Raw genomic sequence first — 26088 nt, 5'->3', positions numbered from 1 at the left:
TAAAAAGTCCAGGCAGTTCGGATAACCGGCCTGCAGAGGGGAAAGGTCGTCCGACACCTGCCCGCCCCGCCTTCACTCCAGGATAACTCCAGGATAAAGCCGACCGCTATCCTCCGATCGCTTCTGGGGCCACTTTAGAGGTCCCAGGACAGACCACCGGACGACGCGCAGCGCACGGAGCCCGGTCCCAGCCCGGCGCCTACGCCCCGCCCCCGGCGGTGAGCATGCGCACCTCGGGTGCCCGCCCGCTGCGCAGGCCCGCCCCCGCCCGGGCGCATGCGCGGTCCTGCCGCCGCCCCGCCCCTCCCTCCCTCCCTCCCTCCCTCTCGGAGCCCCGGGTGCCTTAGAAACCGGGCGGCGCGTTCCCGGTCGCGGCGCGCCGCGCTCGGTGCCCGCGCGTCCCCGCCGGCCTCCTTCCCGGCTGGCCGGTGGCGGCCGAGACCCGTCCGGCCCATGGTCCCCAGGGCGGAGCGCGGCCAGCGGTGCCAGCGTGCCAGGTGAGAGGCGCCCGCGGCGGCGGGGAGGGTGGAGGAGAGCGTGGCGTGGCCCCGAGCGGGCGCCGGCCCGGCCTCCTCAGCGGGGAGGCCCGCGCCCGAGGTCGGAGGCGGAGGTCCGGCCGCGGGGTGCGGCTGCAGCTGTCTGGACCGCCTGGCTGCGGGAGGTCGGGGTCGTACCCCCATCCCTGAAATCGGACTTGCACGTTTGGCCGTAGAATTGTGGAATTAGGCATCCTGGGAGGTAGGACCTTAGGACCTACACCGCCCCTTCACTGGACTTAGAAACCTAGACTCCTCTGCCCTGTGCCTGGCAGACCCACTCCCTGTGAGTTTGAGGATGGGGAGGTGGGAGGTGTGGAAGCTGCAGACAAAGGCCTCCCCGGATACCCGGGCCATCCCCTTTCGGATGGAGGTGGGCATTTTGGGGAGGAAACAGCGTTCAGGTGGGAGAATGGACACCCCAGAGGGTGCCGGTGGGCCCTACCCGCCCCCAAGTGCCTACTGCCCACAGCAGCTCGATGGCCCCGGCCTACCTTTTAAAGGTCAGGAAGGAAGGAGAGACAAAAGGTGAAGTCACATACTGCCATCCAGGCATCACCCCCGGCGAACGGCCAGGGCAGAAGAGGGGGTCAGAGAGCTGCTCTAGTGAGGCTCCTCGAAGGGTTTGCCACCCCGGACAGCCTCGGCATCTGAAGAATCTGGAACCGAAAAGTCAAAAGCATTTAAACAGCAAGTGATTTGTGTTTATTGTCCGCCTGGTGTCACTTGAGCACCAGTCATGGGAACAAAGTGTGTGCCCTCTGTGTGGGCAGCACCAGGGCGGGCACCCCGAGGACCTCCGCAAGGAGGTTGCAGGGAGCAGCTGTTTGGTTAGCACAGAAATACACTTAGAGAGGGTTCTCGGGAGGTGGAGAGGGCTGCCTTGAAGAGTGGCAGCTCGATTCGTTCTTGATAAGGAAACTCATTTCCTTCCGGAAAGTTCCACCAGGGAACAAGAGTTTTTCAGGCCAGCCACTTTGCCGAAGACTTGAAGCCAAGCTTCTGCTTTGGAACTAGGAGTTTCAGGGAATGCGTCCTGGGACCAAGAATCGAACACTCTCAGCAGAGGATTCTGCCTGAAAGTATCTGTCTTATAGATTCTGTGGTGAGAGGGTTTTTTGGTTGATTTTTTTTGCCTCCTATTTGTTCGATGGTTGTGAGTCTCATCCAGTTATTTTTATTTGCTAAGAAACTTGAGCTATATGATTTCTGTAGAAATATTAGAGCCCACTAGAACAAAAAAATCTTACCATAGTGAATGAAGGGGGAAGTGCACAGTGGAGACCCAAAGCCCATTTGTCGGCCACTGGAGATCCCCTTGCAGAGAGGTCTAGGGGAGGAGATGAATCAGTCAGGGTGCGATGTAGCACCGATGAAGAATACAGTTTTCCTCTAGTTCCTAAATGCTTCCTCCTCACCCCCCCCCCCCCACTATCATGATCCGAATTCTACCTTGCAAGTCTGGATAGAGCAGAGGATGTACACTGGTGCAGATAGGAGCTAGAGGCACAGGGAATCCAGGGCGGATGATCCCTTCAGGACCAGGGGTTTGAGGGGTGATACTGGGAGGATAGAGGGAGAGGGGGGTTGGAAAGGGGGAACTGATTACAAGGATCTTCATGTGACTTCCTCCCTAGGGGGCGGACAACAGAAAAGGGGGTGAAGAGAGACATCGGACAGGGCAAGATATGACAAAATAATAATTTATAAATTATCAAGGGCTCATGAGGGAGAGGGGAGCGGTGAGGGAGGAGAAAAAAAGAGGACCTGATGCCAAGGGCTTAAGTGGACAGCAAATGCTTTGAAAATGATGAGGGCAATGAATGTACAGATGTGCTTTACACAATTGATGTATGTATGGATTGTGATAAGAGTTGTATGAGCCCCTAATAAAACGTTTAAAAAAAGAAATACTAGAGCCTGCTAATTGTAGGACTGCCAGGTTTGGTTTGGTTTAAAGTCCTACCCTCTCTGGAAAAGAAGAAATAAAACTCACTCTACGGAGGAGGGGAAGTGTGCTGCGTCGTCATCCAACCAATTTCTAATTGCCTTCCCTCCGGAGTGCTCCGAGGAGAGCGCTGATGACTTTATAATAGGTCAAGACGTATATTTATGGGAGAAAGTTTGCTCTTGGCTCCAGTGGTTCTGTTGGTGGTCGGTGGCGCCGGTGGCTACTGAGGTTGTCCATTTCTTGTGTCTGTGGCAATAGCTTGTAGAAATGCCTCAGGGCATAACGTGTGGCCTCCCGTGAGAAGCCTGTCGCTGTGGAGGAAATGGCGGTGTTAGGCAAATCCTGTCAGGAGAGCTTCATGGGGAGCCTTGTCTGTGTAGGAGCCACCAGAACTTTGGCATTGATCGGACTCCAAATAAGGTAGGTAGGCCCAAACCAAAGTAAAACGGAAGGAGAAATTGCCGGCTCTCGAACCTGAGGTGGAGCTGACCGGGTGTGGGCAGTGCTTCTAGTGTAAACACTCCTTGGAAAAGCCACTGCTTAAATGCGGTGATTGCCCCAGTGATGCATGTGACTTTTCTGAGCTCCTACCTTAACAAACCAAAACAGCACACTTGTTTTCAGAAGAGAAGGTGGGCTGAGAGAGGACTCTTCACATCAAACCCTTGACAAAGAACTGCCTAACATCCACTCCCATTTTCTGAGGCAGCTGAGGGCAGTGACCACATCTGGCCTGTCATAAAGTCATCAGCAGTGACTGGGTGCCAGATAAGCCAGTCATGCTAACAGGATCGACTTTCACTGAGCTGAGTTCCTGGCTGCAAGAGAAACACAAGTGAAGCAGGGATGTGGCGGCGGCACCAGACAGAAGTCCCTCTTAGGGAAACACAGGCTCCACAGTCCTCTAACCAAGAAGCAGGAAAAGAGCCTCCATACTCCCTGAATAGTCATTCATGCACATCTTGGAGTCGGGATCACGGTCCAGGGAAAATCCACTGTTGGAATTGGAAAGCCTCCATGGGGGGAAAAAATGAATTGGAGATTTTGCTATTTGGGAGAAATTTCATGTATAGTGAAATAACGGGAAATTACATCCCTACATATAAAAGTAGCAGTGTAGAATAGCTTCATTGTATTATAGGCAACTAGAAGAGAATCCAAACGCTTCAAACACGTGAAAATGTTGATGTCGGGCATCCTAAAAAGTGGGGAATGAAAGGTATGTGAAATAAACCCAGGTCAGTGTGACAAGAGATACTAAGGAAAAATTCATGAAAACAGTAGGCCATTCTGACTCACTGGCATCCATCCACCAGTGAATTCGTTAGGTCAGGAGTGAGCTCATCTCCACACCAAGACCACAAAAAACTCACTGCCATCAAGTTGATGCCGACTCATAGCGACCCTGTAGGGCAGCTAGAATGGCTCCTATGAGTTTTTGAGACGGAAACGCTTTCTTCCACAGAGCGTCTGGTGGGCTTCAAACTATCAACCCTGTGGTTAACAGCCCCACACCTAACCACTGGGCCACCAGGGCACCCTCACAGCCAGACAGTAAATAAAAAAGAAGAATATGTTTTTACATCTCATGGTTCCGGGGAAGAATGCTGTCGAGTCGATTTTCAGCACATAGAGTCAAACTGCACAGTAGGGTTCCTTAGGCTGTAGCCCTTACTGGCTTTCAGTAGATCAGACAGTGTTCAGCCGGTGACCATAGGGTGTTCAGTGGGCTCCAGCCGGGCAGCGAGTCCTCCTCCATAGTCTTGGAAGCTCCACAGAAACCTGTTCCCCTTGGGTGACCCTGCTGGCATTTGAAATACCAGTGACAAGGCGTCCCAGTAACATGTAAGCCAGCAGTGTAACACTCGGAAAGACGCCTGACTTAACGAGGGGCTCAGAGGTAAGAAGACATGAGAGGGAGGCGTTGTGTTCTGTTGTCCGTGGATAGGGTCATGGTAGGGCACTTGGTGGCACCTAAGATCAGCAGTGTTCCCCGGAGAAGACTGCCCGCCCTCAGGCACTCGAGCCTTATCCGGGGGCACTTGCTCCTTAATTTCTGCTTTTAGAAGAAAGGTTGCAAGCAATGCCTAGGTCCCAGGTTCTTCCATCCCAGAGGCAGTGGGTGACAAAATGCTACACCTATCACTTCCCACAGCCATTTCCAAGCCCTCCTCCTGGTGGGATTTCTGTCGCCCCTGGGCTGTGAGGGCCGCAAAGCACGGGAATGGGTACTAAGGCACGGGCTGCCTTTCTCTCCGGGGTTGACCGCTCCCCTTGAAGTGCCTGCTTCTGATGGCTCCGGAGGAAAAGAGAGAGAGAGGACCCGAATGCTGCGACTGGGCCCTGGGCCTTGCCGCCTCCCTTCTTGCAGCTCGATGATCACTTCCATGAAGACATCTTACCCAGAGCGATCCCCTCAGCAGCCGCCGGCACTGCTGGGCCCTAGCTCCTTCACCTGTGTCGTTGACAACAGAGACTTAAGAATGGCAGCCCTGGACACATTAAAACCAGACGATTCAGAGCGGAGTGAACGGTTTCCGGCGAGGTATCTCCCTCTTGAGTCTTCCAACTGGCCCCCCCTGTGTGACAAGTCGGTTAAAAAAAAAAGGAGGCAGCGGGGAGCGATGTGACAAAGACCGTTGTGAGATGGTGTTGTGCGGCACCTCACATTTCACAGCCCTGAGGTGGTTAAGTCACAGCCGAGCCTGGGTGTGCCCGGCTGCGAGGCAGCTGTCGGCACACAAGCAGGAGACGTTTAGTAAGGCACGGGAACAAGTGTGAGCATAACCCACATTTGTGGGTATGTGCGCTCCCGGGGCTCTCAGCCGCCCCACATCGGCGATCCAGGACAGACGGCAGGTGCAGGACCCCGGTTGTCTTGCTGCCACCGAACTTGCCAGTTATCCAAGGAGCAGAGTAATTTCCTCAGACAGAAGGCAGAAAAGACGAAGGAAACTAAAGGGAATGCGGTGTGTAAGCTGGGAAAGCGTCTGCGATGACATTATAATAACATACCACATTATATTATCATTGGCATTTCAAAATGATTCACTTCACGCCACGAAAATTTGACCTCCACGTTTTAACATATCGAAGTGGCAGATGTGTTCTAAATGCTTGGGCCATGAGAAAAGCCAGCCAGCAAACAACTCAGGCCCTTCTTGGGGCCACGGATCCAACAAGGGTGCCTCAGCCCTCTCTCTAGGCGGGGCTCTTCGCTGGAGTCGGGGGAGTAGGTCGCACCTCGGCGACGTAAAGGCACAGCAGACTCTTGTTCATCTGCCTGCAACAGGGAAAGACCTGTGAACAATTTAGGCACGTTCCTGGGTCCCCTGTGCGCGTAATAAGAAATGGACCCTGGAAGACCCGACTCATGGTGTGATGCCTAACGCATTCGTGTGCTTACAATCATTGATGAGATGAAGGGAGCAGCGGCTGGCGACGGGCTGGTGGTGGTAGATTTCGACTCAGAGCAACCGCCTGGGACAGGGTAACCTTGCCCCATAGGCCCTGGGATCAGGTTGCCAGATCGCTCTCTGCCAAGCCATTGCGTTCCTCTGATCAACCTATCAACTAGCAGCCCAAGCCACTGTGCCGCCGGGGCTCCGGGCCCATCAAAAAGAGCCTGCGCACAAGAGAAGGGTGAGTTTGAGAGGGGCCCGGTGTGAGGGGTGGGGGAACCACTCCTTCACGGGAAATTCCGGGCGGAGACAAGGAGAAGTCCGCAGCTGGAGAGAGTGGTCAAGACTGGAGATCAGACATGTAGCATGTTGGTCTGGAAGGCGTCCTTGAACTCATTGACCTTGAAGGATGAGCGTAAATTGCTCTGGAGCGAGTTGGACATAAGAGAGTGGGACTTTTAGGTTGTGTCCTTCTTCCCAGGTGCATAAAAATAATAAAGACTTGACCTGGCTGGTAGCCAAATCCTTTTTCCTCTGTCACCAGAAGCTCTGATTGTGGCCAATCTCCCCCTGTGGTGTTAGGGTTACATCTTCATGGCCCAGGCCAGCCGACCCTCTCGTATAATGGGGAGTTACACCTCACAGGCCAGGTCGTTAGGGGCTGTCATTAGTGTCCCTCCTGGTACTCTGTGTGGACATGTGGGGGGTCTCGGGAGAGCCAGCGTCTTTGGGCAGCAGGGCATGTTCCAACCCTGGCGGCTGCCTTGAGTGTAGCAGCCGTGTCAGTGAGGGGACCCAGGGAGAATAGCCTCTTTCCTTTGCCCTGTTTGTGCTGCTGCCCGAACGGCAAGCACGTGGCGGTGTCCCTGTGCACACCGTGAGGATAAACAGCTGGACCCTCTGGACCTTGGAACACCTTTCTCCTAATGGGCTTTTCCTTTTCAGTAGCAGCATGAAATGCAGATGGAGAAGTACTTCACATCCACCCAGAAGCACCCATGCCACCATCCCGTCCCTGCTGCCCCTCTGCCTTGGAGGCGGCTCCGACTCAAGGCGACGCTGGGGAAGGTTTCCCCGACTGAAAATTGCTCTGGGAGCAGATTGCTGTCTCTCTCCCCCACAGCATTCATGCCAGGGCTCTGTTCAGGTCACAGGGAGCCCTTGCTGTTGTGTGTAGGTGCTCCCTGTGGGCATGCCGGTCGGCCTCGGCAGCCCCACGCTTGCCCCTGCTTGGGCTCCGACGATCGGGTGCCTCTCCATGCCGGCTCTGGCTCTTCTCCGTAGACCTTGACCACTGATCTGCCACGTGGCGCAATGCTGGTGTCATGAACGGCCAGGATGGCCACACATCCTCCTACCTTAACCCGAGGACCAGGCCAGTTCATGCTTGTGAATGCTCTCCTGCCTGTTTGCCCAGCAAGCAGAGGGTACGCCTCAGATGGGCCTTTCTCCGTGCTCAGGAATTAGGCTCCAATGCTCAGCGACAAGACCAGCGGATCAGAAAGGATGCATGTCTCCCAAGGCGGTGTACACACAGCCAACAGGCACATGAGAAGACACTCAGCATCCAGTGTAGCCACTCCCAGACCAGGCTCACCGCCATCAGGTGCTGAGCGGCCCTATGGGGCAGCATCCCGAGACTGTCACTCCTCACTGGTCGAAAAGCCACAGAGTTCTCCCTCAGCGCCGCGGCCGGGCTCAGACTGCTCACCTTGTGCTCCGATTGTTAGTCCTCAGGGAAATGCACACCAAAGCCCACACGACGCCACATCATTCCCTCCGGGGTGACTACTGGGAGGGGAAGGGCAGAGGGATCGTTGCTGGGAAAGAGGTGGAGACATCGGAACCCTCGTCCTTTGCTGGTGGGATTCTCAAGTGGACCCGTTTGGTGGTTTCTCAGAGCGCTCCAGGCAGAATTACCACGTGGCCCAGCAGTCCCTCGCCTCGTCTCAAAGACCGGAGATACCTGTGCCCCCGTGGTCGTAGGACCATCGTTCACAACAGCCAAACAGTGTCCAGCCAGAGACGCATGGATGAACAAAGTGCCGTGTATCCACACAGTGGAGTTTTATTCAGTTCTAGGGAGAAATGAAATTCAGATACATGCACCTATGTGGGTGAGCCCTGGAAACATTATGCCGAGAGAAGATCCGATACTAAAGGCCCCATATGTACTGAATGATGCGAAGCCGCTTGCATCGAATGTCTACAATAGGCACTTGAGCCACATTTTTATCCGTGGCAACCAGGAGCGGTTGGGAGGTGGAGCTAGGGAGTCAGTACTTAACTGATACTGAGTTTCCGTTCAGTGTGAAGAAAAAAATTTCAAAGTGGCTTAAGGTTTTAAGAGAATCATTTCTTTAAAATCAGAAGCAAAGCAGGAATGTAGAGAGGCAGGACACGCGGTTGTGTGTCCCATGCAGGAGCCTTCTGCTTGACTTCGTGACCAGACGTTCCCCTGCATCCGTGTGCTCAGTCCTCAGTCTCTCCCCAGCACTGTGCGTGGGACACTGACACCAGAGCCGCCCCATCGAGACCTCTCTGAACACTTGGTATTGGGAAGAGACCTCAGAGGACACCAGAAGGAGCTAGCTAGCCAGGGGGCGTAAGGAAAGAATGCTTTAGGCCGAGCTGGACGCATGGACGGAAACCTCAGAGCAGGATTGAAGAGTGAGATGGGCCAGTCACCAGCCTGTCCAGGGTGGGAGCGAAGAGTACACCGTGAGGACCAGAGGCAGTCCTCCATAGAGAGCAGCTCTGTGGTGGCCCCTTAGCACATGGACTTTAAAGGGAGCTGCCTGTTGGGGGAGTCGGGTGGAAGCGGGTAGTGACCGGAACGAGGCTGTTGATGGATTCAAGGGCACACGGTGGCTCACCTGCGCCACGCGGCTGTGCGGAAGCTCTGCTCTCCCCACACCCGCGTCACACAGTGCCGGTTTCTCCAGGGACCTGGCCGGTGGTTGTGGTCGATCTGTTTTATGCAGGCACGGCTTTCCAAGGCTTTCCAAGGTGGGACCTTGGAAAGGTACCTAGCGCCTCTCTGAGCATCTGCCTCTTCACCTGTGCACAGGATTCCCGACGTGCACTGACACCCCCTGGCCGGCGGCACCCTCAGCGTGCTCTCTCGGAACCTGATCCAGGGGCCAGCCACACGGATAATCCTCAACTCTTACAGAACGAGGGGTGGAGACCAAGCGCTCAAGCAGAAAGAATGTGTTTGGAACAAGATGATGGCAACAAATGTGCTTGACACGATGGATGGGTGGATTGTGATAAGAGATGTACAAGTCCCTGATAAATGTTCAAACAAACAAACAAACCCAGCAAGCTACTTAAGTTGTAACTCTGTCAGGCCCTAATCTAAGTCGTGGGCTTCTGTCTGCTTGTTTGTTTGTTTAGTAGTAACTCAATCCTCAGCTCTCTCATGAGGTGAATAACACTTATCCCCATTTTAAAAATGAAGAAGCTGAAGAAAATCTAAGGAATTTTCTGAGGTCACCCAGCTGGTGGCACCAGGATCTGAACTCTGGCAGCATGGTGGCAGAGCCCAAGTCTCTAACCCCTGTGCCATGCTGCCCACCTGTAACCCTAAGCCTCGCCAAATGACATACTGTCACCCCTGCCAAGGGGCCTTCCACCCCTCACTGGTGACCAGCGAGCAGCGGCTGGAATGCATGCGGCACACTGGGCACGGCTGGGCTTGTGCAGGTCTCGGGAGGGTGATGGGCAGGGATTAGGGACGAGTGAAGGGGAGTAAGGGTGGCCGCCGAAATCAGAAAGGAAAAACCAGCTCTGCCTGCTGGAGCAGGAACTCCCGAGCCATCAAGCCTGCCCAGCTTCATGCCATCTGGCTTCCTCAGGGGCCAGCCCGGGCCCCTTGATGGCTGTTGACAAAGCTGCCCTTTGAGTCGAAGCAGTAAAACAAGCTATGTGCTCCTAATCTACCTCGTTGTCTAAGCCACCGACAGACACTGGAAGCCACGTACCATTAGTGATGGCAGAGGAGGAAGTGAGCCCTGGGTATGCGCTTGGAGAGAGCAAGCCTCCTTCGCTGGCCCTGACTCTCAAGCCTGTAACCATTGGTCATTAATGACCCGAAGCATTCCGCAGATTTGTATGGTCTTAAAAAGTTAAACACAGACAAAGTTGGTCCTGGTGGTGATTGTACAGCACCTCGCTCTCGGGCAGGATTAAACTGTTGAACGGCATGACATTTGATAATGACCCACTAAAACTGTTCAGAAAGTAAACTTTTAAAAGGAGAAGTTAACCATCGACTTGCCATATGGCAGGTACACACAGGCTGTCAGAGCAGGAAGCGATCACAGTCGTTAAAGGGCGTGAAGGAGACGAAGCTGCAGGGAGCTGCTGGTGGCTGACTCGTTCTCCAGCTGGAACTGGAGCCCTCTCCAAAGAGAAGCGAGAACTGGACACGAAAGGGACGCGGCTGCGAGGTTGCATGCGCTGTCCACCCCGAGGGAAGAGGAGTCTTTCAGCGAGTCGTGTTTTAGGGGAGCCATGTGCAGACGGATAAAGTTGATGTCTCTCTCACACCACACACAGAATTAACTCAAAGTGGGCCATTAACCTATATTTAAAAGCTCACATTCAAAAAATTTTTTAAAAAGCTTACATTCTAAAACTCTAAGGGAAGAAGAAGTAAAAAATAAAAGATAGGAGGTCCATCTTCTTGACTTGGGATTAGGCAAAGCTTTCTTAGACACAACCCCCAAAGCAAATGAAAATTTAAAGTGTACCTCCTCAAAGTTAAAAACCAATTATTCCCCAAAAGACATCATCAAGAAAGTAAATACGGAACGTATAAAGAACTCTTATGAGCCAATAGAGACAAACGCTAAGTGGTCAAAGTCGAGCGCTTGGTGGTTCTCCAGGGAAGATGACACAAAAAGCCGAGGGTGTCGATTCTGACTCGTAGCCTTCCTGTGTGACAGAATGGCCCCCAAGGTTTCCTGGGCTGTGACCTGCTGCTCACAGAGTCCTTTGTCCCCGAGCCTCTGGCGCGTGTGGATTGCCAGTGTATGGCCAGTGTGCTACCAGGGCGCCAGCAACATTAGCCAAGTGAGCATATGAAGCAATGCTCAGCATCATTAGCCATCAAGGAAAGGCAGAGCACAACAAGGAGAACCTACCACCTCTTCCCCACCACAACCCAAATCCAAACCCGCTGCCCCAGTACACTCCCACGCATAGCCCAACCTCTAGGACGCAGGAGAGGCTCTCCCTGGGGTGCCCAGGTCTATGAGTCTTCCTGGGAGCAGACTGTTTCATGTTCCCGCCCCAGAGCTGCGAAGTGGGTTGGAACCACCAACCTTTGGGTCAGCAGCCCATGGGGTGGGTAACTCACTGCCACCAGGGCAGGAGAACACATGCTGGTAAGCAGAAGGAGAAGTTGGGACCTTGCACCTTATTGGTGGGAACGGACAATGGGGCAGCCGCTTGGGAACACGTTTTAAGGAGTGGATTCCCAAAAGGCTAAGCACAATCTTAGCCCGTGCTCCAGCAGCTGCATTGCTAGGATTGTAGCCACGGAAAATGAGAACATGCGCAGCAGAACTCGGACACCGACAGTCATAGCTCTCGGTTTCCCTGAGTGTGGCGGCGGTGGTGTCTTCACCATGTCATCTCCTAAGGCTTTCAGGATCGCAAGGTTCCTGGCCAGGAAACAGAAGCAATGGATTTGAGTGAAACCCGGTAATCAGATCAGGTACGACTCCAAGAGAAGACACTGAAGAAGAACCAAGCTGGGTCTGTAAGGAGCCCCTGGAGGGATCACACCTTTGCCCAGGCTCACTAGCGGTCTGTCGTGCTGAGTTGAATGGAAATTAAGACTTTTGCCACCATCTGATCAATTGAACTTGCATTGCTAAATATCTGATCTCTCCCTGGTGTTTATGCTTCCGCATCAAGAGTTTAACAATAAATAAGGCCATTGGTTTGAAAAATATATATTGTATGAATCCACTGATATGAAATGTCTAGAGGGGCCAAATCACAGAGCCCGAGAGATCCTTGGTTCCCAGGGGCTTTGGGGAGGGAGTGGGGTCAGTGACTGCTGACCATGCAGGATCTTTCTAGTGTGGTGCGTCCTCTAAAACTGGGTGATGGTGTAGATTCTGTGAACAGACGAACACCCTTTCCCTTACCCCTAAGTGAGCGAGCTGTATCTCAATAAAGCCCTTTTTAAAAAGTAGACACTGGGACGTCATCAGTTATTCTAGGATAATTTATACACAGATTGTGGCTCTACCTGGCCCCTCCACCACCTGCGTGGACTTAGTGCCCCCTCTACTAAGCACTGCTGCCCCCTGGCTGTGGCTGCGTTTGGTGGCTTGTGCCGATTTCCAGTCAGAAGGATCAGGATCCTGTGCAGAGGTCTGCCATTTGGTGTTTGAAATCCAAGCGTTTCTTCAGAGAGCTCCTTTAATAGCCACATTTCCCCCACCCTCCTGTTGATTTCTTCCCCCTTGCCGGTCTTCTCTGTGACTGACTGGTGACTTCCAACCGCTGGCCTCTGAGTTAGCTGGTGCGTTGCCACCGGGGCACCTTGTAGAGCCGCTGCAGGAGAAAGACGGGCAGTTTGTAACCTGTCTGGCACGTTCGCTGTGGGTGGCAGTGGCCTTTGTTTCCTATCACCAGTCCCTGTCCCACATAGACTGCCACCGCAGTGCACTGGGTGCGTGTCCTTACCGTGCGTTCTTGTGGCATGTGTTTCTCATAATGTACATATTGTGGTGTAATGGAGCTCCCTCGGTTTCTTCTTTTTTCTTTAGTTAAGTAAAATAATTTATTCAGTAGAGGCAGGGATGATCTATATAAGAGGTATTGTTAGCATAATCAAAGGAGCTGTGTAAATGCTGACTTTATTTTGTAACAGTGTCTAAATTGTTAGTTTTATTCCCCATGTAAACATATCTCTGCTCATGGAATTAGGTTTGGTCAGTAGCTCAGGTATTATTCCCAGTACACAGATAGGGGACTCAGCCCTCATCCACACACTCTATACCCTGTACCTTCTCTTGGTAGGCCACAATTCACCTTGAAGTATCTTCATTTCCATAGAGCAGAATAAGGGGAGAGGTTTTTGGTACCCCCCGCTCCCCATTATCCTTTCTCCTCCACCTAAATTCTTCTTCGTTCGGTAAAATCTATTCATTTTCTTGGTTTAATTCAGGAACCACTTCTCTGGATTGCCCCTGCCCTCCCCTGAAGGAGATTCAATTGTTCCTGCCTTAGTTTCTCATAGTACAGTTTATGTAGTTTTGATAATTATAACAGTATCCTCTGTATCGTAAGTGATGAATGACACACTTGTCCTTTTCTTTCTGTGAGGCCTAATTACGGGTTAATCGTGGCTACATCTCACAGAGCCTGGTTTGGGACCTGGCATGGAGTAGTGTTCAATAATCTATATGTATTTTAAAATCAATGACGTAAGCTGCAGCTGGATGTAGTAAGGAAGTATTAATTGAGTGTCTAACTAACTCATGCCAAACACTGTATTAAGACTTTTCGGTTGATACCAAGGGCTCAAGTAGAAAGCAAATGTCTTGAGAATGATGATGGCAACAAATGCACAAATGTGCTCGACACACAGTGGTTGGATGCATGGATTGTGATAAGAGTTGTATACATTTTTTTTCACAGATGATCATATCTGTATGAGTTAGATACCACGGTCCTCATTTTATAGGGAAAGAAACTGAAGATCAGAACAGTTTGTTGGCTTGCTTAGGGTACAAACTAAGTCAGTCAGACCAAGGTTTGGGCTCTTGGTGTTAAATTCTACAACTACTTCCTTGAGTTTTGAGAAATAGCACTAATTGCATTATATATATATATAAGTATATATATATATATACTTAATTTTGATTTTTTTAAGACACTTGGGCAAATTCACATTTTCTAAACTGTAAATTGCGTAGTCCTTTCACATAAAGTTGGAATATTTGGCTGTATTCTTGGGGCATCGCGTGGGAATTCTGCTTAGGCAGCTTGTTGTAGAAGTGGTGGCTCACGGGTATATCTTCCACTGTTCTGGAGAAGGGCCGCAATCCATACAGCTTCACATGTGTACGCAGTCCCACCGCAGCACGGGCGATCATCAAGCCCGAGGACAAGCGGCGTTCTGTCACCCCTTTCGTTCTCCAGAAGAGGGCCAGGTGGCCCAGGTGCATGGGGTATATTCTCCAATCTGGAACTTTTCTGACTGTCCACCTCGTAACTCGTTTGACTCCCAACTGCAGTGGTACTTTGAGACATGACCATGATGGAGTTGTGAACGGCATCACAACAGGAAGTAAGCTCTGCCCTAAATTTCTCATATTCTTTTTTTTTCCCTTTTTACTCATTTTTTGGGGGCTCGTACAACTCTTACCACAATCCATCCATCCATTGTGTCAAGCACATTTGTACATCTATTGCCATCATCATTCTCAAAACGTTTACTTTTCTACTTCAGCCCTTGCTATCAGCTCCTCATTTCCCCCCCTTCCTGCTCCCCCCAACTTTCTCATATTCTTCTTGTTTCCATGGACAGCTCTGAATATCTGCGACAAGCCCAATGCATCGTTCTCTGAATACATGTGCATTTTCTCAGATAAAGAGTCCATGTCACCTTGCAGATGTGGGCATCTTTCCGTCAGCTGCAGTGACTTCTCATCCAGATGTGCGCTCCTGCACGGCCGTGATCTCAGCAGCCAGGTCCGCGCACAGCGTGGGCAGAGAGGGCAGGGACTGAGTTTCTTCTTTCACGCCAGATCCTGAGTTTGATCCATCCATGTGTCTGTACTTAACATTTCGTCTAACTTGAAGTGGACCCCATTTTCCTGCCCCGCAGAGTGCCTCTAGTTCTCTACCACAGACATGTCGTACATGCCCTGGTGCCCACCCTGCAGGTCCCCCTCGAGAATATGTGTGGGCTGATACACATGCAGAGCACAATTTCTGGACCGGAAAGTGCAGTCTTTATTTCGATGGGGCCCACTGGCTGTACCAGTGTCTGTGCCGCCCAGCAGCACACAAGGATAGGACCTCGTACGTTTTCAAAGGAGAGCTTTGATGTGTCCCAGAGGGATGTGCCGTCAGAAGCCAGAGACAGCTGTGAGCTGAAGCAACCAGAAAATACTTCACTGAGACAGCTCATCCATTCATTCATTTTGCTAATCAGCAGGGGCCTGCTGCCCTCCCGGCTCTGCAGACCAAGTCAGTGGAGTTACGGTGCCCTGCACCTCTGTCCCTGTCTGGGAGGGCTAGACGGGAAAGAAGGAGTCCCAGGGACTCCTCAGCTCAAAGAGGAAAAGCTGATCTCTGCCAAGAGATCTGCGACACAGTTGCTTGTTCCATAATTTATCTATTGTTGTTGAAACTGTACGCGGCAAAACATAACACCAATCCAACAGTTTCTGTGTGTCCAGTTCTGTGAGATGGACTATAGAGATCTTTTCTCAGTTGTGCAACTTGTAGGGCTGTCCTGCAGTCTGTGCATTGGTCCTCACGTTGACAGGCACCTAAATGACTTTGTGCTAGTAAGAGTAATTCCACTATGAACATCGTGTAGGGTTTTCAGCTTCATGGTCCAGAAGATCGTAACTTTTTGACTTTTATGTCCCACTGTTCTTTAAAAAAGGAAAAAAAGATGTATGCACCTCGTGAGAGACTGTGAAACAAGTCATCATTTTATGCAGCTGTGCCCTCCGGCTTTTCATTGATTTATTGCTGGTACTCTCCTCGAGCCTTCGTCTTCCAACCTCCATCCTTCATCATCCTTCCTCCACCCTCCATCCTCCGTCCTCCCTCCATTCTCCATCCTCCATCCTCCATTCTCCATCCTCCGTCCTCCATTCTCCTTCCTTCATCCATCTGGCGTATTTAAGAATGTGTCTCAGGCGAGGGCTAGCCTGAAAGTTTAGGTCATCCAGGGTCTGTAAGCCATGCTAACAAGTCTGGACTTCATTGTGAGGTCCATGAGGAGTCACTAGGGGATTTAAAAAGGAAAGGAGTGATGTGGCTCCATTTACATTTTAGAAAGATCTGGGTGGAAGGAAGGAAGGAAGGTAGGTGATCCTCACGGCTAGACGAGGGCAGGGACATAAGGTGTATGGAGAAAAGGGGGTGGATCCGAGAGGGAACTCTGTGAGTAAGGAGGGGAGAGCAGGGTGATGCCAGCCAGGTCTCTGAGTGGGCAGCTGAGCGGATGGTGGTGATGTTCCTGGAGGTGAGGTACAGGAAGAGATGGAGAGAAAGACGAGTCTATTCCTGTCAAGAGCCAGTCTCCGAAGGCCTGAGGGGCAGCTCTGCCCTGTCCTCACCGGGCTGCCCTGAGTCGGAGTGGACTGGATGGCAGGCCGTTAGTGGTTTTGTTTTTTGAGTGCTAAACACTTATATACATTTAATCCCTAAACATCCTGAGACCCGAAGGGCATTTGAGCAGGTCCGTGGTGACCCTCGAAAAAGGTGGTCTCCAGCGGGGAGGGTTGAACCCACATGGTGTCTATGACGCCTTCCCCAAAGCACTCACGTCCCGGCCCCGGTGAGCTTTCAGGGCGCTCGTAGATCAGGACACAGAGGGGTGTGCCGCTCTGGGGAGACATCCGGGCATGCGCTGCAGATAAGAAGTCCTCCGGGCAGTAATGGAAGCACTGGCTGGATCAGAGAGGACCTAGAAGAGCGGGTGGCTGGCGGGAACAGCAGAGGTCTGACACCTGTGGGGCATTGGAGATAAGATCAGAGGAGCCTGAGAGCTGTCCTCAGGAGCGAGTGGCCACAGAGGTGGGAGGGAAGGCAGGCATGGAAAGCACTTAGCCCGCAGCTCCTGGCTGGCCAGGGACATCATGCACCTGTCGCCATTCAACACAGTAGAGTGCGCACGTGTGAAGCAGCATTACACGGCTGAAAGCACACACGCACATCCTGAATGTAACTTTTTTAAAAAAACTTTTTGTGAATTGGGTGAAGGTTCATAGGACAAAACCGTACCCCATTCCACCGGGCATGCACATCTCACTGCCTTGACATCTCACTGCCTTGCGGAGACGTTACTGAGCCAACCTTCTCCTCTGCCTCCCAGGAAGCGGCTGGTGGTCTCCAGGGGCCGACCTTGCAGTGAGCAGCCCAGCATGGAAGCACCATGCCACCACCAGGGCACTTGGATTGGTCTCTCTCTTTCTTCCCTACTGCACTCCGTTGCCCGCTCACTGTCAGCCAGTCATATCTCAGCCTCCAATATCGTAGCTATCAGAGCCTGAAAGATCAATCCCTGCCCCTATTGACAGCCCTGACAATGATGTGGTTGGACCGGGGCCACCCAGAAAGCGATGCAGCAGGACAGGGCTGGGCTCCACTTGACCCATTTCTCCTTCCCGTCCCGCCTGAGCCCCGGCCGGCTGGTCAGTAGAGCAGCCTCTTAGCCACTAGCCTGCCACTTTCCACCGCAGAGCCGTGTGTGTTCGTGTTTCTGTGGCAGGGAACTTGTGGCCTCCGGAGAAGCTGCGGAAGTAGCCGCAGCCTGGCGGGCCCTCCGCTAACGGGCAGTGTCACGCTTGCTTGTAGGAGCCATGTGTGACCAGGACGGTGAGAAGCTGGGACCTGTGCCCGCGGCCCTGGTGAGGAGGTGAGCCAGCCGGTGAGAGCAGGGAAGCCGGGATGAAGATGCTCCCAGGGGTGGGCGTGTTTGGCACCGGCAGCTCCGCCCGCGTCCTGGTGCCGCTGCTGCGGGCAGAAGGCTTCACGGTGGAGGCCCTGTGGGGGAAGACGGAGGAGGAGGCCAAGCAGCTCGCAGAGGAGCTGGACATCGGCTTCTACACCAGCCGCACCGACGACGTGCTGCTGCACCAAGACGTGGACCTGGTCTGCGTCAACATCCCCCCGCCACTCACCCGGCAAATCTCCGTCAAGGCTCTAGGTATGCACGGACCAGCCCCTCGCTGGGTACCCTTGGGCAGCACGGCCCTCCTCCGGGGCTGGCAAGTGGAGGTAGTCAGGCCTGGGGGGGGGACCCTAATTCACCCCGTAGAGCAGGGCTGGTGGTGGCGGCGGGCCCCATGGGGCTGTGGGAGGGAGTGGCCCAGCAGCTGTCCCACCTGCCATCAGGAAGTCCCTGTGCAAAAAGGGAGGCGCCAGCTCTTCTCAGAGAGGCCGGGCTGTGGGTCAGGTTCCATCCCCCGCCCTGGGGGCTGCATGTGGAGGAGTCCTCTGTTCTTCCTTTGCTGTGGTCTGCAGGAAAGGAGGGCTTGTTGCTCCCCCATGTTTTGACAGCCCAGTGGAGGAACACATCCTCCCTGCATTTCCTGAGGGCGGGAAGGCCTTCCCGGACAGGCTCCACGGGCCGGTGGCTCAGGTCTCCTGTCCCTTGGGAAGGCTCGGGTTCAGCGACCTACTGCCCTGGGCTGTGCGTGACTGGCCAAGCAGTTCTCCCACAGTTCCTGCTGGGCTTCAGCGTTTTTCTCCACTGTAGGCAAATTCTGCTCTTTGTCTTTTATAGACACGGCTCCCAAAGGTTCATGGAAAAATTCCATTACCTTTTCATTCCATTTCCCCGGGAATTGTGTGAAGCCCGCTGGTATATGTTTACCAGAGTACCAGAGTCCAATTGACCAGGAAAACAAACCAGTGAGCCTTCATCTGGCAACTTGTTTGTAAGTCCTCCTGGGTACCAGGCACTGTCCAGTGTCCTTCTGGGCATCCAAAGCAGGGTCAGATCGGGTATCTTCAGTCCTGCAGGGCCCATGGTCCAGGGCAGGAGATCGAATAACATGCATTACAAGGTAAGTGGCCAAAGAATTCTGTAGCAATTCAAGCCATGTGTAAATAATCGATAAAGCAACTGTTCTTTCTACATTTGGGCTAGAACTTGTAGGTGGCTCATTCTGCATTCCCTGCAGTTCCACAGCATGAGCGGCATAAAACAAGCCAGACGCTGCCGCTGAGTCAACTCCACCTCCTAGTGAGCCCAGGGGACAGAGTTGAACTGCCTCTTTGGGTTTCTAAGACTTTAAATCTTTACCAGAGCTGAGACAGCCTCATCTCTCTCCTGTGGAACAGCTGGTGGGTTCGAACCATTGACTTTGTGGTTAGCAGTTCAATGCATCACTAGGTCCACCATTCAAGCTCCCTAAGAGCAGTGTCAACTCAACTCGCTGCCTTCACCAAGTCAGTTCTGACTCTGGGCAACGTTGTAGGACAGGGTATAACTGACTGTGGGTTTCCAAGACTTTTTTATTTTTAAAAATCATTTTATTGGGGGCTCTTACCACGCTTACAACAACTCATACATTAATTGTATCAAGCACACTTGTACATATGTTGCCATCATCATTTCCGAAACATTTTCTTTCTACTTGAGCCCTTGGTGTCAGCTCCTTTTTCCCCTCCCTCCTTGCGACTCTGTTTTCAAGTGCAGAAAGCCTCCTGGTTCTCCCCAGGAGCAGCTGGTGGTCTCGAGCCCGTGTTTAACCACCACGCCTCCAGGGCGCCCTTAGGAGCAGGGCAGACTGCCTGCGTCCACATAAATTCCCTTCACGTAATAACGCACGCAGTTTACAAAGTGACGGCCCTGGGACTCCTTCCAGGGCCGCGGTTCTCCACCTTCCTAATGCCGTGGCCCTTTCATACAGTTCCTCACGTTGCGGTGACCCCCCCAACCATGAAATTATTTTCATTTCTACTTCAACACTGTCATTTTGCTGCTGTGCTGAATGACTCCCGTGAAAGGGTTGTTCGACTTTAAAGGGGCCGTGACCCACAGGTTGAGAACTGCTGTTGGAGGGCTCTCTGCCGCTGCAGGGTGGTGGGTGTGGAAAGTCTGGCCCTCAGTGTCAGGACCTAGAACGCCACCACTACCTTCTTCCACACGTCGTGATCTCTTTGGCATTTCCTGCAATCTTTCTTGACTGCCGCTGCCTAGCAGAGCTGATCAGAAGCAGAGTTACGTTCTGGCCACAGAGATCCCTCAGGCCTCAGTCTGTTGATTCACAAATAGCAGTGTCACAAAATGTCCCTGCCTGAAGACGTCCCCACCTTTTCTGATCAGGACATCACAGGATCTTTCCAAGCTAATGTCAGAAAATGCTGATTCCCAAAGGACTGGATAGTCCTGTCCGTTCCATGTGATTTCACTGCACCCGTGGGATCCCCACAAGCACTGAGATGTGGGGCCGATGACAGAACCTGGTGTCAGAGCAGGAAATCCACTCTCACGAGTGATGCCACCTTTCACATAGAACTGGCCCATAACTGTGGCAGAGCCCAGGCACCTGAATGGCTGCCTCCTGGGGGTCTTTCAGTCAAAGACCCTGGTGGGTTTGATTTTCCGTGTTCCAAAGCACTTCAAGAAGAGGTGTTTTCCTGGGTAGAGTGCCCCCACCTCCTGGCCATAGTAAAACGTATTACTGAGAGGTGGACTTCTGTCTCCACTGCTCAGCCTCATTAGGGAAACGCGCCTCCCCTGCCCCTGGTGCAGGTCAGAGCCCTGCTCTGTGCCCTGTAGCTGCATGTGTCCTCGTCACTGCCTTCACCACAAGGACGGCTCCGCATCCACTGCTTAGTTCTCCTTTGACTCATAGCCGGCTCCCACCAGTGCTAAGTTCTCTGAGGGCACAGCCACGCCTGGCTTCTGGACATCGGAACACGTGTCCGTTGTTCTGGAGAAGGACATCACATCGGGCTTGGTCACACACAGGTATTAAGACCAACCAACACAAGGCCCTACTCTTGATAAAACAGACAGAAATGTCTCTCCTTGGGCTTCTTCCCTGCTCTGTTGTGTGAAGTCCCTTGTCTGGCCCCCGTGCCTCCAGATGGGGCTCCCAGCCCCTCGTGGTGGCCCTGGCTTCCCAGGGTGGGCTGCTCAGGGACCAGAGTTGGTCCAGGTCTCTGGTGGTCCAGGGACAACACTGGCAGGCAGTGTGTGTGAGAGGGGAGCTGGAGAGAGCTCTTTACGGCTTGAAGCCTGCTCAGCTCTCGAAAAGTCTGAAGACAGCCCCGAGCAGCCCGGTGCAGTGTGCATCCTCTTCTCTCCCTAGAGACAGCGTCTTTGCTTCCCTGATCTCCTGTGACCTCAAGCAGGAAAGTTGGAGCCTGAGGAGACTCGTCCCTGAAGGCCGCCACCCTGTGCGGCGGCCACGCGAGCCTCTAGCCCCATGCTGCTCCTCCTCCCGGGCCCTGGGTCTCAACGTCCCCCTCTACTCCACCCTCGGTTGTTTGGGTTCAAGAAGGGAGCATTCACCTCCTTCCTTCATCTCATGGCCAGAAAGAGATCTTGTCCTAGCTTTATTGCTGCCACCAAACCCCCCAGCTGTCACAAAAGTCCTTTTCTCTTTCTTCCCACTCACCCTCCCTCCTTCCCCCTCACCCAGCAGTGGGCATTGCCCACAGGAGTGAGCTGCTCTCAACACGGGACCACTGTGTCTGAGAGCCGAGTTCCCTGACGCTCTCCCAGTCTGCCAGAGGTGGCTAGTCCCCAAACTACCGGACTGTCATCCGCCTCGGGGCCCTCCATCTGAGGTCATGAAATCCTACCCCACAACACAGCACAGAAGTCCCTTAGGAAGGGGCAGTAGCAGGCTCCCCTGCTTCCTGCAGGGCCTCCCTCCAACCCACTCCAGAACCGGAGAACCCTGCCAGTGCCCATGGTAAGGTTTTGGTGATCACTGAGAAAGTAGCGGGTGGAAATCGAAGAGTTTTGTAATGAGGAGTTCTGCCATGGGCTGCGGACCTGCATGTGCTCCTACAGTGGTCCCCCAAGGTTCGTGTGTGCATAGTGTTGGGGGTCCAGGCTTGAGTCTCCCAGAATGCTCTGTGGGCTATGGTGAGGGCTGGGCGGCAGGGAAGGAGCTGAGAAGGGCCAGGATTGGCCTGGGCTCCACATTATCTCCAGTGTGCTCGTCTGCTTCCAAAGGGCAGGCTGGCTAACCCGCAGGGGGGGCCTAGTCAGCAGTATGTATCATAAGGAAACACCCACTTTCCTGGGGATTTCTAAACTTTCAAAGATTGCATTTTCACATGTAGAGGTGATTTCTTTTATCATCTACGTATTCCACAGTCAAAATAAATGACCATTTCAAGATATTTTTAAAAAGTAAAGGAGAGGGGAACAAATTACAAGGATCTATATATAACCTCCTCCCTGGGGGACGGACAGCAGAGAAGTGGGTGAAGGGAGACATCAGACGGTGTAAGATATGACAAAATAATAATTTATAAATTAACAAGGGTTCATGGGGGAGAGGAGAATGGAAGGGAGAGGGAAAATGAGCTGATACCAAGGGCTCAAATTCTCAAATGTTTTGAGAATGATGATGGAAACAAATGTACAAAAGTGCTTGACACAATGGATGGATGTATGGATTGTGATAAGAGTTGTGCAAGCCCCCAATAAAATGATTTAATTATTTTTTTAAAAAGTTAAAAGGAAAGGAGAATTTGGAGCACAGCTGCATGAATAAAACAGACCTGGGTCTAAAGTGGGACACTAAACAGGTGTTCCTGTGGAGGAATGAATATGTAACAATAACACAGGAAATTTCAGTAAGATCTGAGATGGGGCAAATAACCCTTTGAAACAAACAGCCCATAACAGAGGCAGGCTGGGAAGAACTCCCACTAACATTGTCCCACAGGACGGGAACATCCCGAGTGACTGCTCACACTCACCCCGATATCATGCTCTGGGCTTGGCCTGTCTGCCTTCCTGGGTCACACGCAAATCTAGAAAGGCTCCCGCACCCACCCCACGCTCTGGACCACGCACGGCTTGCAGCTGGCACCTCTGGGAAAATTGGGGCCCAGACTGGGACAGCAGCATCGTTCAAATGACAGGCAGATGCCTTTCGTGGCCACCTCTAGAGTATTTTCATAATGTTCCCATTTTTCTTACCAAAGTGTTAGGTAGTTCATTCAAAGCTTTGAAAATGAGAAAGAAAGAAAACTTCAAAGGATTGTATGCTCAAAGTGCCCAGTCCCGGGGCTAGCTCATTTGTTCTGGGGCCAGGAAGCCCCACAGAGGGCAGTGAGGCCGTAGATGTCCCACCCAGCATCCAGGCCTTGCTGGTCCAGCACCACCTCTGGTCAGGCAGGCCCTGCCTCAGGCGGACGGGCAGGGGACTTTGTTTTTCCCAGCATAATCGTAGGCCGGGTCAGCGCTCAGCTTAGTTGGTGTGGCAAATACGATAGGCGGCACTTCGGTGGCAATGATGGCCTTTAATCCCTGAGGTTTTAAGCGTCAAAAGCCCCTGCTCCTGCCAACTTCTGAGCGAGGCCCCTGAACCTGCAGGACACGACGCCTGGCCCACCACTGCTGCCTTCCCACCACTGCTGCCTGCACGAGGACCCCAGGAAAGGCGTGCAGGAATGATTTGGCTGGAACTTGCGTGTGTCTCTCAGTCACCACAGGCCTTTTGTTCCTGCGTGGTTTTGACCTCTGCTCGGTTTCTCACCTGCCAGTGGTCATAAACGTGCCACTGACAGAGGGGGCCCGGCTGGGCACAGTGTAGATGCAGCCTCACCCTGCCCTGTGAGGGACAGGTGACACCCATGTACCAGGGAGTAAGCCGTGCAGGGAGGACCCTTGGAGGCATAGGTTGGGCTGCTCACTCCAAGGGGAGCAGTTTGAAACCACCAGCTGCTCCATGGGAGAAAGATGCGGCTTTCTACTCCCGTGTAGAGTAACAGTCTCAGAAGCCCACAGGGGCTGCCCTACCCTGTCCTGTAGGGTCGCCATGAGCCAGAATTGACTCTGTGGCAGTGAATTTGGCTTGAATTCAAGCTGGACAGTGTTGGTAATAAGTTCCATTTTGCAGGAACTTTTTGATAGCCTCTCATAAAATGCCCTTAGCCCTTTTGAGACAAGATGAACTGCATTTAGAGTCCGTGTGTCTGCTGCCCCGTGGGGGCCTGCATGCACAGGATCCACCTGAGCCTGTCCTGCAGCAGGCCCCTGGAATGATACGTGTCCACCATTGTGCCACGTGGAAGTGCTCTGACACCTGCAGTACCCTGGGAGCACCAGCCCCCTGCTCCTAGCATGTCCCCAGGACTTCTCAGAACCCTGACCTTGGGCCTTTCCTGCCGCAGGGCCTTTGCACATGCACTTCCCTCTGTCTGGATTGGATGCCCTTTCCCCTACGTGCCTTCTAAGGTAGCGCCAGGCTCACTTCTGGGAGCTGCTCCCTGGCTGAGTGAGGTCCTCTGTGCTCTCCCTCAGGAAGCTGGGACTGGGGTGGGATATGAGTCAGTGTCTGCAGAACGAGGGTGAGACCAGCGGGCTTGCACCCTCCCCCAGCCACCGTCACTCCTGAACCCTGTGCCCGTGTGTCCGGTCCTGACCGTTCCCTGGGCTCTACCCACTTTCCACAGGAGGTGTTAGAAGAGAGCTTCTTTTTAACCGGAACCTGGGCCGTTTCTCCCGCTGCAACACTGGTCCGGTGATGTTTTCTAGCTCCTCCTGTGGACGAAGCCCCTCCCTCTAGCCCTGGCCCCTGGGACTCCGCCCTCTGAGGGCAGAGAGCATGCTTCTGGAACCTGTTCTGGCCACATGGAGCAGGGCTCTCTGGCCTGCTGACGACTTCCCCTGGCAGCCTGTGCAGCGCCAGTTCTTTGCCACTAGGTGCGGCCCCTGACTTCCTCTGTGGCTTGGCCATGGCCAGGTGTGCGTTTACAGCCAGGCCCCTCACTTCCTTCTCTGGGCTGCCTTGTGGCGCCACTGGCGCCTCCTGCGCACCCGCCTGCCCATAGCTGTGACCTCTGGTTCTCCTGTCTGTCTTTACCCCGAGCGCTGACGTCTGTCTGCCTGCCTCTCCCGCAGGCATCGGGAAGAATGTGGTGTGTGAGAAGGCCGCGACCTCGGTGGACGCCTTCCGCATGGTGACCGCCTCGCGCTATTACCCGCAGCTGATGAGCCTGGTGGGGAACGTGCTGCGCTTCCTGCCCGCCTTCGTGCGCATGAAGCAGCTCATCGCCGAGCACTACGTGGGCGCCGTGATGATCTGCGACGCCCGCATCTACGCGGGCAGCCTGCTCAGCCCCGGCTACGGCTGGATCTGCGACGAGCTCATGGGCGGCGGGGGCCTGCACACCATGGGCACCTATATCGTGGACCTGCTGACCCACCTGACGGGCCGCAGGGCCGAGAAGGTGCATGGGCTGCTCAAGACCTTCGTGCGGCAGAACTCGGCCATCCGCGGCATCCGGCACGTCACCAGCGACGACTTCTGCTTCTTCCAGATGCTCATGGGCGGTGGTGTGTGCAGCACGGTGACGCTCAACTTCAACATGCCGGGGGCCTTTGTGCACGAGGTCATGGTGGTGGGCTCCGCGGGCCGCCTGGTCGCCCGGGGGGCTGACCTGTATGGGCAGAAGAACACGGCCCCACAGGAGGAGCTGCTGCTGCGGGACTCGCTGGCCGTGGGCGAGGGGCTGCCCGCGCAGGGCCCGCAGGATGTCCCGCCGCTCTACCTGCACGGCATGGTGCGCATGGTGCAGGCCCTGCGCCAGGCCTTCCAGGGCCAGGGCGAGCGACGCACCTGGGACCGCGGGCCCGTGGCCATGGCGGCCTCCTTCGAGGATGGGCTGTACATGCAGAGCGTGGTCGACGCCATCAAGCGGTCGAGCCGGTCGGGGGAGTGGGAGGCGGTGGAGGTGCGGGCAGAGGAGACGGACGCCAACCAGAACCTGAGCGAGCTGCTCCAGCGGAATAGCCTATGAGCCGGGCCTCGGGGCTTCCCCGCTGGGGCACAGGGGGGCTTGTGTGGAACTCGGCCGCGTGTCCTGGGTCTAAGTGAAACCTCAGGTGGCCCGGGGCCAGTACAGTGTGAGGAGGTGAGCTGCCGCCAGGCCTCTTCAGTGGTTAGCCTGGGCTGCGGGTCCCACCCCGGCGTGCCCAGTTAGCTGCTGCAGAGGGTGAGGAAGTCCCAGGAGCCAGCTTGGCTGCTTCCTCAGCCAGAGAAGAAACACCGGAAGCCTCCTGTCCAGCCCTCTTGGGCTGGGCTGTCGGGGCAGGGAGGGCAGCATGGGTAGGGCTGGTCCTCCCATAGGCCCGCCTCCAGGTGACCTCTTCCACAGTGGTGGGGGGACAGGCTCCCCTAATTAGGTGAGGCTTCCTTCCGGGGCAATCTGAGGGGCCCTAGTTTGGCACGGAAGTGGAAAGGAAGCATTGGGGACGTTTGATAAAGGAGAATAAAGAGTGACG

General features: G+C 53.8%; 1 protein-coding gene across 1 annotated transcript; it reads left to right on the top strand.

Moving 5' to 3' along the window:
• The first annotated feature begins 321 nt into the window (after positions 1-321).
• GFOD2 (Gfo/Idh/MocA-like oxidoreductase domain containing 2) lies at positions 322-26088 on the top strand. The gene is made up of 3 exons (XM_075537205.1): positions 322-497; positions 17457-17808; positions 24706-26088. The coding sequence occupies exons 2-3, from the start codon at positions 17550-17552 to the stop codon at positions 25602-25604; spliced, it is 1158 nt and encodes a 385-aa protein (XP_075393320.1). The 5' UTR covers positions 322-497; positions 17457-17549; the 3' UTR covers positions 25605-26088.

The sequence above is a fragment of the Tenrec ecaudatus genome, chromosome 18, assembly GCF_050624435.1.
Source record: "Tenrec ecaudatus isolate mTenEca1 chromosome 18, mTenEca1.hap1, whole genome shotgun sequence".
NCBI lineage: Eukaryota > Metazoa > Chordata > Mammalia > Afrosoricida > Tenrecidae > Tenrec > Tenrec ecaudatus.
This window is presented reverse-complemented; position numbering and strand designations above follow the sequence as displayed.

Coding starts and splice junctions, on each gene's coding strand:
- GFOD2 (XM_075537205.1), top strand. CDS start 17,550: ATGAAGATGCTCCCAGGGGTGGGCGTGTTTGGCACCGGCAGCTCCGCC. Junction 17,809..24,705: donor AATCTCCGTCAAGGCTCTAG/GTATGCACGGAC, acceptor CCTCTCCCGCAG/GCATCGGGAAGAATGTGGTG.